General features: G+C 50.1%; 1 protein-coding gene across 1 annotated transcript in view; it reads right to left on the reverse strand.

Moving 5' to 3' along the window:
- The window catches only part of LOC140399629 (immunoglobulin superfamily member 1-like), a 646,087-nt gene that overhangs the window by 326,906 nt on the left and 300,357 nt on the right, over window positions 1-18,824 (reverse strand). Inside the window, exon 6 of the mRNA XM_072489165.1 lies at window positions 16,513-16,821. Within this exon, the coding sequence (XP_072345266.1) occupies window positions 16,513-16,821 (309 nt within the window). The remainder of the gene's footprint in view (window positions 1-16,512; window positions 16,822-18,824) is intronic.

Here is an 18,824-nt window from a genome sequence, read left to right on the forward strand (position 1 = left end):
GTCTGTGTTGCAGGCTGTGAGCTCTGTCCTCCTGGCTCGCTGCTACTAGAATGAGCGGGAACTCTCCTGTCTCCTGTCTTTATAGTGCGTGTGCTCTCACTGGTGATTGGCTGCGGTGTTGTGTATCCTGATTGGTCCCCTCTGTGTGTCCATCAGTGTGTGTGTCCGCACCATGATATACTGGTGTATATTATGACAAGAGAGGAGAGACAGAGACAGAGAGACAGAGAGAGAGAGACAGAGAGAGAGATGAGAAGGGAGACAGAGAGAGACAGAGAGAGAGAGAGAGAGAGAGGGAGACAGAGAGAGACAGAGAGAGAGGGAGACAGAGAGAGACAGAGAGAGAGAGAGAGAGGGAGACAGAGAGAGACAGAGAGAGGAGAGAGAGGAGACAGAGAGAGACAGAGAGAGAGAGAGAGAGAGAGAGACAGAGAGAGACAGAGAGAGAGAGAGAGAGAGGGGAGACATGAGAGAGACAGAGAGAGAGAGAGAGACAGAGAGAGGACAGAGAGAGAGGGAGACAGAGAGAGACAGAGAGAGAGAGAGAGAGTGGAGACAGAGAGAGACAGAGAGAGAGAGAGAGAGGAGACAGAGAGAGACAGAGAGAGAGAGAGAGAGAGAGAGAGACAGAGAGAGACAGAGAGAGAGAGAGAGAGAGAGGGAGACAGAGAGAGACAGAGAGAGAGAGAGACAGAGAGAGAGAGAGAGAGAGAGAGGGAGACAGAGAGAGACAGAGAGAGAGAGACAGAGACAGAGACAGGGAGACAGAGAGAGAGAGAGACAGAGAGAGAGAGGCAGAGAGAGAAAGAGACAGAGAGAAAGAGACAGAGAGAGAGTCAGAGAGAGACAGACCGAGACAGAGAGAGAGGGAGAGATAGAGAGAGAAACAGAGCGAGACAGAGAGAGAGAGAAAGAGACAGAGAGAGAGAGAGAGACAGAGAGACAGAGAGAGAGATAGAGGAACAGAGAGAGAGACAGAGAAAGAAAGAGAGACAGAGAAATAGAGGGAGCAAGACAGTGACCAAGATAGAAGAGAAAGAGTGAGAGAGAGGATGAGGCAGAGAGAGCAACAGAGACAGAGACAGCAAGAGCCACAGAAAGAGGGAGAGAGAGAGAGAGACAGAGAGAGAGAGAGGCAGAGAGAGACAGAGAGAGAGAGAGGCAGAGAGAGAGAGAGACAGAGAGAGAGAGAGAGAGAGAGAGACAGGGAGAGAGAGAGACAGGGAGAGAGAGACAGGGAGAGAGAGACAGGGAGAGAGGGAGAGACAGAGAGAGAGAGACACAGAGAGACAGAGAGAGAGAGAGGGCAGAGAGAGGGAAACACAGAAAGAGATGGAGAGAGACACAGAGAGAGACAGAGGGAGAGAGAGAGAGGGAGAGAGACAGAGAGAGAGAGACAGAGAGTGACAGAGAGAGAGTGACAGAGAGAGAGAGACAGAGAGAGACAGTGAGAGAGAGAGAGCGAGAGAGTGACAGAGACAGAGAGAGTGACAGAGACAGAGAGAGACAGAGAGAGAGAGAGACAGGGAGAGAGAGAGACAGGGAGAGAGAGACAGGGAGAGAGAGACAGGGAGAGAGGGAGAGACAGAGAGAGAGAGACACAGAGAGATAGAGAGAGAGAGAGACAGAGGCAGAGAGAGAGAGACAGAGACAGGGAGAGAGGGAGAGACAGAGAACGAGAGACAGAGGCAGAGAGAAAGAGAGATGGAGAGAGACAGAAGGGGAGAGAGAGAGAGACAGAGAGAGAAGAAAAAAGTTTCAGGGAGGAAATTCCAGGCTTTGGGCCCCGCCTCAGGAAATAGAACATACAGTGCAAAAGGAGGCCATTCGGCCCATCGAGTCTGCACCGACCTACATAAGCCCTCACTTCCACTCCATCCCCGTAACCCAATAACCCCTCCTAACCTTTTTGGACACTAAGGCCAATTTTGGACACTAAGGGCAATTTATCATGGCCAATCCACCTAACCCGCAGGTCTTTGGACTGCGGGAGGAAACCGGAGCCCCCGGAGGAAACCCACGCACACACGGGGGAGGACGTGCAGACTCCGCACAGACAGTGACCCAGCGGGGAATCGAGCCCGGGACCCGCCAAGGCGGAGTGACGGAAATCGAGGGAGGGGGGCTCGAGAGGCCGGAATCGGAGGAGCGCAGAGATCCCGGAGTGTTGCAGGCGGTCGCAGAGATAGGGAGGGAGGGGGAGGCGAGGGAGGTACTCCCCCCGACGGCTGTCTGCTGTCACAAAGGAGTCGATCGGGCCTACCTGACACGGCCGAACCCAGGGGGGGGGGATTGTCTGCTTGCTGCTGGAGTGATATGCATCACTGTATATACACAAGGGGTTAATGTAAATACACTACAACTAAGTAACCACTAGAGGGAGCACCAGAGATGTATATAATAGACAAACAGGAAGTGAGGACACGCTTCACAGCTGGTGAGCAGGACACAGACAAGCAGCTCAGATGTAACATAGTATAAGCGCTGGAGAGAGAACAAACTCATACACAATAAAGCATCTACTTCAACTGTAAGACTATGAGCTTTATTCAGACACAAGGAATAATACATGGTACCAGGTGGCTGCAGAACGCTTACTAGAAGGTTGCAGACAAAGCAAGGTCGGAAACACCACCGCAGCTGAAAAGTAACTTAAGTCATAGATGGAAAATCTTTAAACAGACGTTCGAACTATATATCGGAGCAAATGAGTTGAGCACGGCCTCAGAATAAATGAAAATAGCACTGCGACTAGCAGGGCATGAAGCTAGGGAAATCTATCACTGCTTTAATTACTTGAAAGGTGACGACAACACCAAATTAGAAGTAATGCTTAAAAAAAATTTGAAGATCACGGCAACACCAGTAGCAATGCTGCTTTAAGACATTCAACGCTTGGAGACCAAATTGCACAGGGAACGAGTGATGCGAACCTCAAACAATCACGATCGGCACAGAGAGGTTGAACGCTGGAAATCGCGATTGACAAGTGCGGATCGCAAGAAGAAAATAACTTTAAGGTTTCAACAGGGCGAAGAGGTTTTTTTTTCCACGGGTTTGAAGAAGTTAAAATGGCGACTGAGCCCATTTTAAACTGCCCGGGCAACAAAAGACGCGAATCTGGGTCTGCGCATGCGCAGGAAAAGGCAGCCGCGTGTGCGCAATTGAAAAAAAGACGCTTTGGGCGCAGATCGATCTGCGCATGTGCAAGCCGCGCCGCGCAGTTTACGGAAAAGCGCAGCGTGAAGAAAAATCGATTCGCGCAGGCACGATCGATTCCTACGCTTTACGCCACGAGCGTCATGACGTCAGATGACTCGGACCGCACCCACTTAAAACAACACTGCCCGGGGCGGCGCGGCGACGGGGTTGGTTAGCCCTGCTGCCTCACGGCGCCGCGGCCCCGGGTTCGAATCCCGGCTCTGGGTCGCTGTCCGTGTGGAGTTTGCACATTCGCCCCCACAACCCAAAGATGGGCAGGGTAGGTGGATTGGCCGCGCTAAATTGCCCCTTAAGTGGAAATACTACTCAGACATGGCTGAGTTATTCGGAGCTGCTGATCACAGCATCAGCAACGCGGTTGAAAAGCTCAAGCACGACTCTACTCACGGTCGATTAATCCAATACCACGACGCAATGGCAGATCGTCGATACTTGGATGACAGCAACCTGTCAAATATCCAAGGCTAAAATGACGCCACAAAGCGAGTACTGAACGGCGCCATTGAGAGAGCACAGATCAACTCGACAGTGAGAACGCTGCACGGCTCCACACAGAGAGCGATGAAAGACTCCACACAGAGAGCGATGAAAGACTCCACACAGAGAGCGATGAAAGACTCCACACGGAATGAGCGATGAAAGACTCCACGCAGAGAGCGATGAAAGACTCCACACAGAGAGCGATGAAAGACTCCACACGGAATGAGCGATGAAAGACTCCACGCAGAGAGCGATGAAAGACTCCACACAGAATGAGCGATGAAAGACTCCACACAGAGAGCGATGAAAGACTCCACACAGAGAGAGCGATGAAAGACGCCACACAGAGAGCGATGAAAGACTCCACAGAGAGAGCGATGAAAGACGCCACACAGAGAGCGATGAAAGACTCCACAGAGAGAGCGATGAAAGACTCCACGCAGAGAGCGATGAAAGACTCCACACAGAGAGCGATGAAAGACTCCACACAGAGAGCGATGAAAGGCTCCACACAGAGAGCGATGAAAGACTCCACGCAGAGAGCGATGAAAGACTCCACGCAGAGAGCGATGAAAGACTCCACACAGAGAGCGATGAAAGACTCCACAGAGAGAGCGATGAAAGTCTCCACACAGAGAGAGCGATGAAAGACTCCACACAGAGAGAGCGATGAAAGGCTCCACACAGAGAGCGATGAAAGACTCCACAGAGAGAGCGATGAAAGACTCCACACAGAGAGCGATGAAAGACTCCACAGGGAGAGTGATGAAAGGCTCCACACAGAGAGCGATGAAAGACTCCACACAGAGAGAGCGATGAAAGACTCCACAGGGAGAGTGATGAAAGGCTCCACACAGAGAGCGATGAAAGACTCCACACAGAGAGCGATGAAAGACTCCACAGGGAGAGTGATGAAAGGCTCCACACAGAGAGCGATGAAAGGCTCCACACAGAGAGCGATGAAAGACTCCACACAGAGAGCGATGAAAGACTCCACACAGAAAGCGATGAAAGACTCCACACAGAGAGAGCGATGATAGGCTCAACACACAGAGCGATGTAAGACTCTACACACAGAGTGATGAAAGGCTCCACAGAGAGAGCGATGAAAGAGTCCACACAGAGAGCGATGAAAGGCTCCACAGAGAGAGCGATGAAAGAGTCCACACAGAGAGCGATGTAAGACTCCACAGAGAGAGCGATGAAAGGCTCCACAGAGAGAGCGATGAAAGACTCCACACAGAGAGAGCGATGAAAGACTCCACAGAGAGAGCGATGAAAGACTCCACGCAGAGAGCGATGAAAGACTCCACACAGAGAGCGATGAAAGACTCCACACAGAGGGCGATGAAAGACTCCACACAGAGAGCGATGAAAGACTCCACACAGAGAGCGATGAAAGACTCCACACAGAGAGCGATGAAAGACTCCACAGAGAGAGCGATGAAAGTCTCCACACAGAGAGAGCGATGAAAGACTCCACACAGAGAGAGCGATGAAAGGCTCCACACAGAGAGCGATGAAAGACTCCACAGAGAGAGCGATGAAAGACTCCACACAGAGAGCGATGAAAGACTCCACAGGGAGAGTGATGAAAGGCTCCACACAGAGAGCGATGAAAGACTCCACACAGAGAGCGATGAAAGACTCCACACAGAAAGCGATGAAAGACTCCACACAGAGAGAGCGATGATAGGCTCAACACACAGAGCGATGTAAGACTCTACACACAGAGTGATGAAAGGCTCCACAGAGAGAGCGATGAAAGAGTCCACACAGAGAGCGATGTAAGACTCCACAGAGAGAGCGATGAAAGGCTCCACAGAGAGAGCGATGAAAGACTCCACGCAGAGAGCGATGAAAGACTCCACACAGAGAGCGATGAAAGACTCCACACAGAGGGCGATGAAAGACTCCACACAGAGAGCGATGAAAGACTCCACACAGAGAGCGATGAAAGACTCCACACAGAGAGCGATGAAAGACTCCACAGAGAGAGCGATGAAAGTCTCCACACAGAGAGAGCGATGAAAGACTCCACACAGAGAGAGCGATGAAAGGCTCCACACAGAGAGCGATGAAAGACTCCACAGAGAGAGCGATGAAAGACTCCACACAGAGAGCGATGAAAGACTCCACAGGGAGAGTGATGAAAGGCTCCACACAGAGAGCGATGAAAGACTCCACACAGAGAGCGATGAAAGACTCCACACAGAAAGCGATGAAAGACTCCACACAGAGAGAGCGATGATAGGCTCAACACACAGAGCGATGTAAGACTCTACACACAGAGTGATGAAAGGCTCCACAGAGAGAGCGATGAAAGAGTCCACACAGAGAGCGATGTAAGACTCCACAGAGAGAGCGATGAAAGGCTCCACAGAGAGAGCGATGAAAGACTCCACACAGAGAGAGCGATGAAAGACTCTACAGAGAGAGCGATGAAAGACTCCACACAGAGAGCGATTAAAGGCTCCACACAGAGAGCGATGAAAGACTCCACGCAGAGAGCGATGAAAGCCTCCAGACAGAGAGCGATGAAAGACTCCACACAGAGAGCGATGAAAGACTCCAGACAGAGAGCGATGAAAGACTCCACACAGAGAGCGATGTAAGACTCCACACACAGAGTGATGAAAGGCTCCACAGAGAGAGCGATGAAAGAGTCCACACAGAGAGCGATGTAAGACTCCACAGAGAGAGCGATGAAAGGCTCCACAGAGAGAGCGATGAAAGACTCCACACAGAGAGCGATGAAAGGCTCCACACAGAGAGCGATGAAAGACTCCACACAGAGAGAGCGATGAAAGACTCCACAGAGAGAGCGATGAAAGAATCCACACAGAGAGAGCGATGAAAGACTCCACAGAGAGAGCGATGAAAGACTCCACACAGAGAGCGATGAAAGACTCCACAGAGAGAGCGATGAAAGAATCCACAGAGAGAGCGATGAAAGGCTACACACAGAGAGCGATGAAAGACTCCACACAGAGAGCGATGAAAGACTCCACACAGAGAGCGATGAAAGACTCCACGCAGAGAGCGATGAAAGACTCCACGCAGAGAGCGATGAAAGACTCCACACAGAGAGCGATGAAAGACTCCACACGGAATGAGCGATGAAAGACTCCACGCAGAGAGCGATGAAAGACTCCACACAGAATGAGCGATGAAAGGCTCCACGCAGAGAGCGATGAAAGACTCCACAGAGAGCGATGAAAGACTCCACGCAGAGAGCGATGAAAGACTCCACACAGAGAGCGATGAAAGACTCCACGCAGAGAGCGATGAAAGACTCCACGCAGAGAGCGATGAAAGACTCCACACAGAGAGCGATGAAAGACTCCACACAGAGAGCGATGAAAGACTCCACACGGAATGAGCGATGAAAGACTCCACGCAGAGAGCGATGAAAGACTCCACACAGAATGAGCGATGAAAGGCTCCACGCAGAGAGCGATGAAAGACTCCACAGAGAGCGATGAAAGACTCCACACAGAGAGAGCGATGAAAGACTCCACAGAGAGAGCGATGAAAGACGCCACACAGAGAGCGATGAAAGACTCCACACACAGAGCGATGAAAGACTCCACACAGAGAGCGATGAAAGACTCCACACAGAGAGCGATGAAAGACTCCACACAGAGAGCGATGAAAGACTCCACGCAGAGAGCGATGAAAGACTCCACGCAGAGAGCGATGAAAGACTCCACACAGAGAGCGATGAAAGACTCCACACAGAGAGCGATGAAAGACTCCACACGGAATGAGCGATGAAAGACTCCACGCAGAGAGCGATGAAAGACTCCACACAGAATGAGCGATGAAAGGCTCCACGCAGAGAGCGATGAAAGACTCCGCAGAGAGCGATGAAAGACTCCACACAGAGAGAGCGATGAAAGACTCCACAGAGAGAGCGATGAAAGACGCCACACAGAGAGCGATGAAAGACTCCACACACAGAGCGATGAAAGACTCCACACAGAGAGCGATGAAAGACTCCACACAGAGAGCGATGAAAGACTCCACACAGAGAGCGATGAAAGACTCCACGCAGAGAGCGATGAAAGACTCCACACAGAGAGCGATGAAAGACTCCACAGAGAGAGCGATGAAAGTCTCCACACAGAGAGAGCGATGAAAGACTCCACACAGAGAGAGCGATGAAAGGCTCCACACAGAGAGCGATGAAAGACTCCACGCAGAGAGCGATGAAAGACTCCGCAGAGAGAGCGATGAAAGACTCCACACAGAGAGCGATGAAAGACTCCACAGAGAGAGTGATGAAAGGCTCCACACAGAGAGCGATGAAAGACTCCACACAGAGAGCGATGAAAGACTCCACACAGAGAGCGATGAAAGACTCCACACAGAGAGAGCGATGATAGGCTCAACACACAGAGCGATGTAAGACTCTACACACAGAGTGATGAAAGGCTCCACAGAGAGAGCGATGAAAGAGTCCACACAGAGAGCGATGTAAGACTCCACAGAGAGAGCGATGAAAGGCTCCACAGAGAGAGCGATGAAAGACTCCACACAGAGAGAGCGATGAAAGACTCTACAGAGAGAGCGATGAAAGACTCCACACAGAGAGCGATGAAAGGCTCCACACAGAGAGCGATGAAAGACTCCACGCAGAGAGCGATGAAAGACTCCAGACAGAGAGCGATGAAAGACTCCACACAGAGAGCGATGAAAGACTCCAGACAGAGAGCGATGAAAGACTCCACACAGAGAGCGATGTAAGACTCCACACACAGAGTGATGAAAGGCTCCACAGAGAGAGCGATGAAAGAGTCCACACAGAGAGCGATGTAAGACTCCACAGAGAGAGCGATGAAAGGCTCCACAGAGAGAGCGATGAAAGACTCCACACAGAGAGCGATGAAAGGCTCCACACAGAGAGCGATGAAAGACTCCACACAGAGAGAGCGATGAAAGACTCCACAGAGAGAGCGATGAAAGAATCCACACAGAGAGAGCGATGAAAGACTCCACAGAGAGAGCGATGAAAGACTCCACACAGAGAGCGATGAAAGACTCCACAGAGAGAGCGATGAAAGAATCCACAGAGAGAGCGATGAAAGGCTACACACAGAGAGCGATGAAAGACTCCACACAGAGAGCGATGAAAGACTCCATACAGAGAGTGATGAAAGACTCCACAGAGAGAGCGATGAAAGACTCCACACAGAGAGCGATGAAAGACTCCACAGAGAGCGATGAAAGACTCCACACAGAGAGCGATGAAAGACTCCACACAGAGAGCGATGAAAGACTCCACACAGAGAGCGATGAAAGACTCCACACAGAGAGCGATGAAAGACTCCACACAGAATGAGCGATGAAAGGCTACACACAGAGAGAGCGATGAAAGACTCCACACAGAGAGCGATGAAAGACTCCACACAGAGAGCGATGAAAGACTCCACACAGAGAGCGATGAAAGACTCCACACAGAATGAGCGATGAAAGGCTACACACAGAGAGAGCGATGAAAGACTCCACACAGAGAGCGATGAAAGACTCCACACAGAGAGCGATGAAAGACTCCACACAGAGAGCGATGAAAGGCTACACACAGAGAGCGATGAAAGACTCCACACAGAGAGCGATGAAAGACTCCACACAGAGAGAGCGATGAAAGGCTACACACAGAGAGCGATGAAAGACTCCACAGAGAGAGCGATGAAAGACTCCACAGAGAGAGCGATGAAAGACTCCACAGAGAGAGCGATGAAAGACTCCACACAGAGAGCGATGAAAGACTCCACACAGAGAGCGATGAAAGACTCCACACAGAGAGCGATGAAAGACTCCACAGAGAGAGCGATGAAAGACTCCATACAGAGAGCGATGAAAGACTCCACACAGAGAGCGATGAAAGGCTCCACACAGAGAGCGATGAAAGACTCCACACAGAGAGCGATGAATGGCTCCACACAGAGAGAGCGATGAAAGGCTCCACACAGAGAGCGATGAAAGACTCCACACAGAGAGCGATGAAAGGCTCCACACAGAGAGCGATGAAAGACTCCATACAGAGAGCGATGAAAGACTCCACACAGGGAGCGATGAAAGGCTCCACACAGAGAGCGATGAAAGACTCCACAGAGAGAGCGATGAAAGACTCCACACAGAGAGAGCGATGAAAGACTCCACACAGAGAGCGATGAATGGCTCCACACAGAGAGCGATGAAAGACTCCACACAGAGAGCGATGAAAGACTCCACAGAGAGAGCGATGAAAGACTCCACACAGAGAGCGATGAAAGACTCCACACAGAGAGCGATGAAAGGCTCCACACAGAGAGCGATGAAAGACTCCACAGAGAGAGCGATGAAAGACTCCACACAGAGAGCGATGAAAGACTCCACAGAGAGAGCGATGAAAGACTCCACACAGAGAGAGCGATGAAAGACTCCACAGAGAGAGCGATGAAAGACTCCACACAGAGAGCGATGAAAGACTCCAAACAGAGAGCGATGAAAGACTCCACACAGAGAGAGCGATGAAAGAGTCCACACAGAGAGCGATGAAAGACTCCACACAGAGAGCGATGAAAGACTCCACACAGAGAGCGATGAAAGACTCCACACAGAGAGCGATGAAAGACTCCACGCAGAGAGAGCGATGAAAGACTCCACAGAGAGAGCGATGAAAGGCTACACACAGAGAGCGATGAAAGGCTCCACACAGAGAGCGATGAAAGACTCCACACAGAGAGCGATGAAAGGCTCCACACAGAGAGCGATGAAAGACTCCACACAGAGAGCGATGAAAGACTCCACAGAGAGAGCGATGAAAGACTCCACACAGAGAGCGATGAAAGACTCCACACAGAGAGCGATGAAAGACTCCACAGAGAGAGCGATGAAAGGCTCCACAGAGAGAGCGATGAAAGGCTCCACACAGAGAGCGATGAAAGACTCCACACAGAGAGCGATGAAAGACTCCACAGAGAGAGCGATGAAAGACTCCACACAGAGAGCGATGAAAGACTCCACACAGAGAGCGATGAAAGCCTCCACAGAGAGCGATGAAAGACTCCACGCAGAGAGCGATGAAAGACTCCACAGAGAGAGCGATGAAAGACTCCACACAGAGAGCGATGAAAGACTCCACAGAGAGCTTGTTGACAGACTCCAAAATGGACGCAGCTAAAGTGTCCAGACCTAAGTCCATGCACGAAGGCGACCACGAAGGAGGCTGCAGAAAGATTTAGACAGTTTCGGAGAGTGGTCCAAGAAATGGCTGATGAAATTCAACGTGGGCAAGTGCGAGGTCTTGCACCTTGGAAAAAAGAATAGAGGCATGGACTATTTTCTAACCGGTGACAAAATTCATAATGCTGAAGTGCAAAGGGACTTGGGAGTCCTAGTCCAGGATTCTCTAAAGGTAAACTTGCAGGTTGAGTCCGTAATTAAGAAAGCAAATGCAATGTTGTCATTCATTTCAAGAGGCTTGGAATATAAAAGCAGGGATGTGCTTCTGAAGCTTTATAAAGCATTAGTTAGGCCCCATTTAGAATACTGTGAGCAATTTTGGGCCCCACACCTCAGGAAGGGCATACTGGCGCTGGAGTGGGTCCAGCGGAGATTCACACGGATGATCCCAGGAATGGTAGGCCTAACATACGATGAACGTCTGAGGATCCTGGGATTATATTCATTGGAGTTTAGGAGGTTGAGGGGAGATCTAATAGAAACTTACAAGATAATGAATGGCTTAGATAGGGTGGACGTAGGGAAGTTGTTTCCATTCGCAGAGGAGACTAGGACCCGGGGGGCACAGCCTCAGAATAAAAGGGAGTCACTTTAGAACAGCGATGAGGAGAAATTTCTTCAGCCAGAGAGTGGTGGGTCTGTGGAATTCATTGCCACAGAGGGCGGTGGAGGCCGGGACGTTGAGTGTCTTTAAGACAGAAGTTGATAAATTCTCGATTTCCCGAGGAATTAAGGGCTATGGAGAGAGCGCGGGTAAATGGAGTTGAAATCGGCCATGATTGAATGGTGGAGTGGACTCGATGGGCCGAATGGCCTGACTCCCGCTCCTATGGCTTATGGGCTTATGAAGGTCTATCAATCTGCTCTGAGCAGGCAGAAGCAGACTATGAAAGTTGACCAAGCTCACGTGAACAACAGGAAGACCATGAATGTCGACCCACTGTCTGTGAGAATAGTGACAATGTGATCAGAATCGACGTACCAGATGTGCAAAACATCGCAGCGAGGCTGGCCGATCTCATAGAACATAGAACATAGAAGATAGAACGATACAGCGCAGTACAGGCCCTTCGGCCCACGATGTTGCACCGAAACAAAAGCCATCTAACCTACACTATGCCATTATCATCCATATGTTTATCCAATAAACTTTTAAATGCCCTCAATGTTGGCGAGTTCACTACTGTAGCAGGTAGGGCATTCCACGGCCTCACCACTCTTTGCGTAAAGAACCTACCTCTGACCTCTGTCCTATATCTATTACCCCTCAGTTTAAAGTTATGTCCCCTCGTGCCAGCCATATCCATCCGCGGGAGAAGGCTCTCACTGTCCACCCTATCCAACCCCCTGATCATTTTGTATGCCTCTATTAAGTCTCCTCTTAATCTTCTTCTCTCCAACGAAAACAACCTCAAGTCCGTCAGCCTTTCCTCATAAGATTTTCCCTCCATACCAGGCAACATCCTGGTAAATCTCCTCTGCACCCGCTCCAAAGCCTCCACGTCCTTCCTGTAATGCGGTGACCAGAACTGTACGCAATACTCCAAATGCGGCCGGACCAGAGTTCTGTACAGCTGCAACATGACCTCCCGACTCCGGAACTCAATCCCTCTACCAATAAAGGCCAACACTCCATAGGCCTTCTTCACAACCCTATCAACCTGCGTGGCAACTTTCAGGGATCTATGTACATGGACACCTAGATCCCTCTGCTCAGCCACACTTTCAAGAACTTTACCATTAGCCAAATATTCCGCATTCCTGTTATTCCTTCCAAAGTGAATCACCTCACACTTCTCTACATTAAACTCCATTTGCCACCTCTCAGCCCAGCTCTGCAGCTTATCTATATCCCTCTGTAACCTGCTACATCCTTCCACACTATCGACAACACCACCGACTTTAGTATCGTCTGCAAATTTACTCACCCACCCTTCTGCGCCTTCCTCTAGGTCATTGATAAAAATGACAAACAGCAACGGCCCCAGAACAGATCCTTGTGGTACTCCACTTGTGACTGTACTCCATTCTGAACATTTCCCATCAACCACCACCCTCTGTCTTCTTTCAGCTAGCCAATTTCTGATCCACATCTCTAAATCACCCTCAATCCCCAGCCTCCGTATTTTTTGCAATAGCCTACCGTGGGGAACCTTATCAAACGCTTTGCTGAAATCCATATACACCACATCAACTGCTCTACCCTCGTCTACCTGTTCAGTCACCTTCTCAAAGAACTCAATAAGGTTTGTGAGGCATGACCTACCCTTCACAAAGCCATGCTGACTATCCCTGATCATATTATTCCTATCTAGATGATTATAAATCTTGTCCCTTATAATCCCCTCCAAGACTTTACCCACTACAGACGTGAGGCTCACCGGTCTATAGTTGCCGGGGTTGTCTCTGCTCCCCTTTTTGAACAAAGGGACCACATTTGCTGTCCTCCAGCCCTCTGGCACTATTCCTGTAGCCAATGATGACATAAAAATCAAAGCCAAAGGTCCAGCAATCTCTTCCCTGGCCTCCCATAGAATCCTAGGATAAATCCCATCAGGTCCCGGGGACTTATCTATTTTCAGCCTGTCCAGAATTGCCAACACCTCTTCCCTACGTACCTCAATGCCATCTATTCTATTAGCCTGGGGCTCAGCATTCTCCTCCACAACATTATCTTTTTCCTGAGTGAATACTGACGAAAAATATTCATTTAGTATCTCGCCTATCTCTTCAGACTCCACACACAACTTCCCATCCCTGTCCTTGACTGGTCCTACTCTTTCCCTAGTCATTCGCTTATTCCTGACATACCTATAGAAAGCTTTTGGGTTTTCCTTGATCTTTCCTGCCAAATACTTCTCATGTCCCCTCCTTGCTCGTCTTAGCTCTCTCTCAGCTCGTCTGCGCAAAAGAACTCAACAATCAAACTACAACCACTCATGATTCCAGTGGGGCCACAGCAATTGAAACCTCCTCCTCTCCAAACGACCCACAAGAAAATGAAACCTTGAAGATTTTGACTCCCGAAGAGGAGCACCAAGGAAGCGAAGGAGAGGAATCAAATCCGCCACAAAGGACTGATGCCCCCAACATCAACGCAACATCAGATCACTCTAGGACACTGACACCAACAACTCTGAGAATGACTCAAATTATCCGCACGGAACAGTCGTTGAGCGCAACAAGAAGAAGAAGAAGAACAACAAGCACATCAAGAACAACAACGAAAGCAACACAGACCAAAACGGCAGAAACAAACAACGACGAAACAACGACCTCCGCAACGGGGTACAGCTCCGCACACGAAGGGCAATGCAACAGCACCCTCCAAAACAATGACAAGACTACAAAACGCACCATGGCCCGGCAACGAATCTCACGAACGCACATTTGCTCCAGAACAAACAAGCACACCAGCTTTCAAGGCAGATGACACACTGAGGTCGATACCGCGAACACAGGAAAAGGTCCAGGTCAGTCAACATCAGTGGTCCGACCGTTCGAACGCCTCGTGACGACTTGCTGGTTGCTCACAAACAAGAACACTGACGACATTCACAAAGAAATTACGACATCAACATCACCACGGCAAGAACAGAAACAAATACATCAACTGAACAAATTCATAAAGTTTGGACTCATAAATGTTTTAACTTAAGATTGAACTCATAAATATTAATTGGCTTTGTATAATCAGCAATATCATCACAACTTGTACATATCATCATTTATCTACCTGTTTTGTACACTTTTCTTCAACAAAGTACAGAAAATATGTCAAAAGAAAAAGGGGGGGATAATAAGAACATAAAACTAGGAGCAGGAGTAGGCCATCTGGCCCCTCGAGCCTGCTCCACCATTCAATGAGATCATGGCTGATCTTTTGTGGACTCAGCTCCACTTTCCGGCCCGAACACCATAACCCTTAATCCCTTTATTCTTCAAAAAACTATCTATCTTTATCTTAAAAACATTTAATGAAGGAGCCTCTACTGCTTCACTGGGCAAGGAATTCCATAGATTCACACCCCTTTGGGTGAAGAAGTTCCTCCTAAACTCAGTCCTAAACCTACTTCCCCTTATTTTGAGGCTATGCCCCCTAGTTCTGCTTTCACCCGCCAGTGGAAACAACCTGCCCGCATCTATCCTATCTATTCCCTTCATAATCTTATATGTTTCTATAAGATCCCCCCTCATCCTTCTAAATTCCAACGAGTACAGTCCCAGTCTACTCAACCTCTCCTCGTAATCCAACCCCTTCAGCTCTGGGATTAACCTAGTGAATCTCCTCTGCACACCCTCCAGCGCCAGTACGTCCTTTCTCAGGTAAGGAGACCAAAACTGAACACAATACTCCAGATGTGGCCTCACTAACACCTTATACAATTGCAGCATAACCTCCCTAGTCTTAAACTCCATCCCTCTAGCAATGAAGGACAAATTTCCATTTGCCTTGTTAATCACCTTTGGCACCTGAAAACCAACTTTTTGCGACTCATGCACTAGCACACCCAGGTCTCTCTGCACAGCGGCATGTTTTAATATTTTATCATTTAAATAATAATCCCTTCTGCTGTTATTCCTACCAAAATGGATAACCTCACATTTGTCAACATTGGATTCCATCTGCCAGACCCTAGCCCACTCACTTAGCCTATCCAAATCCCTCTGCAGACTTCCAGTATCCTCTGCACTTTTTGCTTTACCACTCATCTTAGTGTCGTCTGCAAACTTGGACACATTGCCCTTGGTCCCCAACTCCAAATCATCTGTGTAAATTGTGAACAGTTGTGGGCCCAACACTGATCCCTGAGGGACACCACTAGCTACTGATTGCCAACCAGAGAAACACCCATTAATCCCCACTCTTTGCTTTCTATTAATTAACCAATCCTCTATCCATGCTCCTACTTTCCCCTTAATGCCATGCATCTTTATCTTATGCAGCAACCTTTTGTGTGGCACCTTGTCAAAGGCTTTCTGGAAATCCAGATATACCACATCCATTGGCTCCCCGTTATCTACCGCACTGGTAATGTCCTCAAAAAATTCCACTAAATTAGTTAGGCACGACCTGCCCTTTATGAACCCATGCTGCGTCTGCCCAATGGGACAATTTCCATCCAGATGCCTCGCTATTTCTTCCTTGACGATAGATTCCAGCATCTTCCCTACTACCGAAGTTAAGCTCACTGGCCTATAATTACCCACTTTCTGCCGACCTCCTTTTTTAAACAGTGGTGTCACGTTTGCTAATTTCCAATCCGCCGGGACCACCCCAGAGTCTAGTGAATTTTGGTGAATTTGGGATGTAGTGATATGCATCACTGTATACAAAGGGTTATTGTAAATACACTACAACTAAGTGACCACTAGAGGGAGCACCAGACATGTATATAATAGACAACCAGGAAGTAAGGACACTCTTCACAGCTGGTGAGGAGGACACAGACAGGCAGCGCAGATGTAACATAGTATAAGCGCTGGAGAGAGAACTAACTCATACACAATAAAGCATCTACTTCAACTGTAAGACTACGAGCTTTCTTCAGACAAAAGGAATAATGCAGCTGTACTTACCCTCCACCACGATGTTGGTGGAATTGCTGCGTACGGACTCCACATCCCGCTCCCACATGCGCGCGGTGTATCCGCAGGCGTAGTGCACCATGGGGAACTTGTAACGGCGCCCGGTGATGTTGAACGTGGCGGACTGGATCCCCGCCTCCACCCTTCGCTGGGCGATCGCCTCCCTCGTGCCCTCCTGGTACAGCAGGAATGTGGAGTTGCCGGGGTCCACGGGGGCTGTGCACCTCACCTCCACCGTCTCTCCCGTGATAAAGGTGCGATAGCTCCCCGCTGGTCCGATCTGGGGTGGCGGAGGCCGCTCTGCATAGTAACAGCACGAGAGGGAATATCAGATCAGCGACTGTGGAGGGAAAGCACCCTCCCTCCCTATCTCTGTAACCTCCTCCAGCCCCTACAATTCTCATCCTCCTCTTCAAATCCCTCCCTCGCCTCCATCCCTCCCTATCTCTGTACACAACCGCCAGCCCCAACAATTCTCATCCTCCTGTTCAAATCCCTCCCTCCCTCCCTATCTCTGTAACCTCCTCCAGCCCCTACAATTCCCATCCTCCTGTTCAAATCCCTCCCTCCCTCCCTCCCTATCTCTGAAACCTTCTCCAGCCCCTACAATTCCCATCCTCCTGTTCAAATCCCTCCCTCCCTCCCTCCCTATCTCTGTAACCTCCTCCAGCCACAACAATTCTCATCCTCCTGTTCAAATCCCTCCCTATCTCTGAAACCTCCTCCAGCCGCGACAATTCCCATCCTCCTGGTCAAATCCCTCCCTCCCTCCCTATCTCTGTAACCTCCTCCAGCACCTACAATTCTCATCCTCCTGTTCAAATCCCTCCCTCGCTCCCTCCCTCCCTATCTCTGTAACCTCCTCCAGCCCCTACAATTCTCATCCTCCTGTTCAAATCCCTCCCTCGCCCCCTCCCTCCCTATCTCTGTAACCTCCTCCAGCCCCGACAATTCCCATCCTCCTGTTCAAATCCCTCCCTCCCTCCCTATCTCTGTAACCTCCTCCAGCCCCTACAATTCTCATCCTCCTGTTCAAATCCCTCCCTCGCCCCCTCCCTCCCTATCTCTGTAACCTCCTCCAGCACCGACAATTCCCATCCTCCTGTTCAAATCCCTCCCTCCCTCCCTATCTCTGAAACCTTCTCCAGCCCCTACAATTCTCATCCTCCTCTTCAAATCCCTCCCTCGCCCCCTCCCTCCCTATTTCTGTAACCACCTTCAGCCCCTACAATTCTCATTCTCCTGTTCAAATCCCTCCCTCGCCTCCCTGCCTCCCTATCTCTGTAACCTCCTCCAGCCCCTACAATTCTCATTCTCCTGTTCAAATCCCTCCCTCGCCCCCTCCCTCCCTATCTCTGTAACCTCCTCCAGCCCCGACAATTCCCATCCTCCTGTTCAAATCCCTCCCTCGCCCCCTCCCTCCCAATCACTGTAACCTCCTCCAGCCCCTACAATTCTCATCCTCCTCTTCAAATCCCCACCTCGCCCCCTCCCTCCCTATCTCCGTAACCTCCTCCAGCCCCTACAATTCTCATCCTCCTGTTCAAATCCGTCCCTCGCCCCCGCCCTCCCTATCTCTGTAACCTCCTCCAGCCCCTACAATTCTCATCCTCCTGTTCAAATCCCTCCCTCGCTCCCTCCCTCCCTATCTCTGTAACCTCCTCCAGCCCCTACAATTCTCATCCTCCTGTTCAAATCCCCACCTCGCCCCCTCCCTCCCTATCTCCGTAACCTCCTCCAGCCCCGACAATTCTCACCCTCCTGTTCAAATCCCTCCCTCGCCCCCCTCCCTCCCTATCTCTGTTACCTCCTCCAGCCCCTACAATTCTCACCCTCCTCTTCAAGTCCCTCCCTCGCACCTCTCCCTCCCAATCTCTGTAACCTCTTCCAGCCCCTACAATTCTCATACTCCTGGTCAAATTCCTCCCTCGTCCACTCCCTCCCTCCCTATCTCTGTAACCTCCTCCAGCCCCTACAATTCTCATCCTCCTGTTCAAATCCCTCCCTCCCCCCCCTCCCTCCCTATCTCTGAAACCTTCTCCAGCCCCGACAATTCTCATCCTCCTGTTCAAATTTCTCCCTCCCTCCCTATCTCTGTAACCTCCTCCAGCCCCGACAATTCCCATCCTCCTGTTCAAATCCCTCCCTCGCCCCCCTCCCTCCCTATCTCTGTTACCTCCTCCAGCCCCTACAATTCTCACCCTCCTCTTCAAGTCCCTCCCTCGCACCTCTCCCTCCCAATCTCTGTAACCTCTTCCAGCCCCTACAATTCCCATCCTCCTGTTCAATTCCCTCACTCACAC

Source organism: Scyliorhinus torazame, chromosome 23, assembly GCF_047496885.1.
Source record: "Scyliorhinus torazame isolate Kashiwa2021f chromosome 23, sScyTor2.1, whole genome shotgun sequence".
Classification (NCBI taxonomy): domain Eukaryota; kingdom Metazoa; phylum Chordata; class Chondrichthyes; order Carcharhiniformes; family Scyliorhinidae; genus Scyliorhinus; species Scyliorhinus torazame.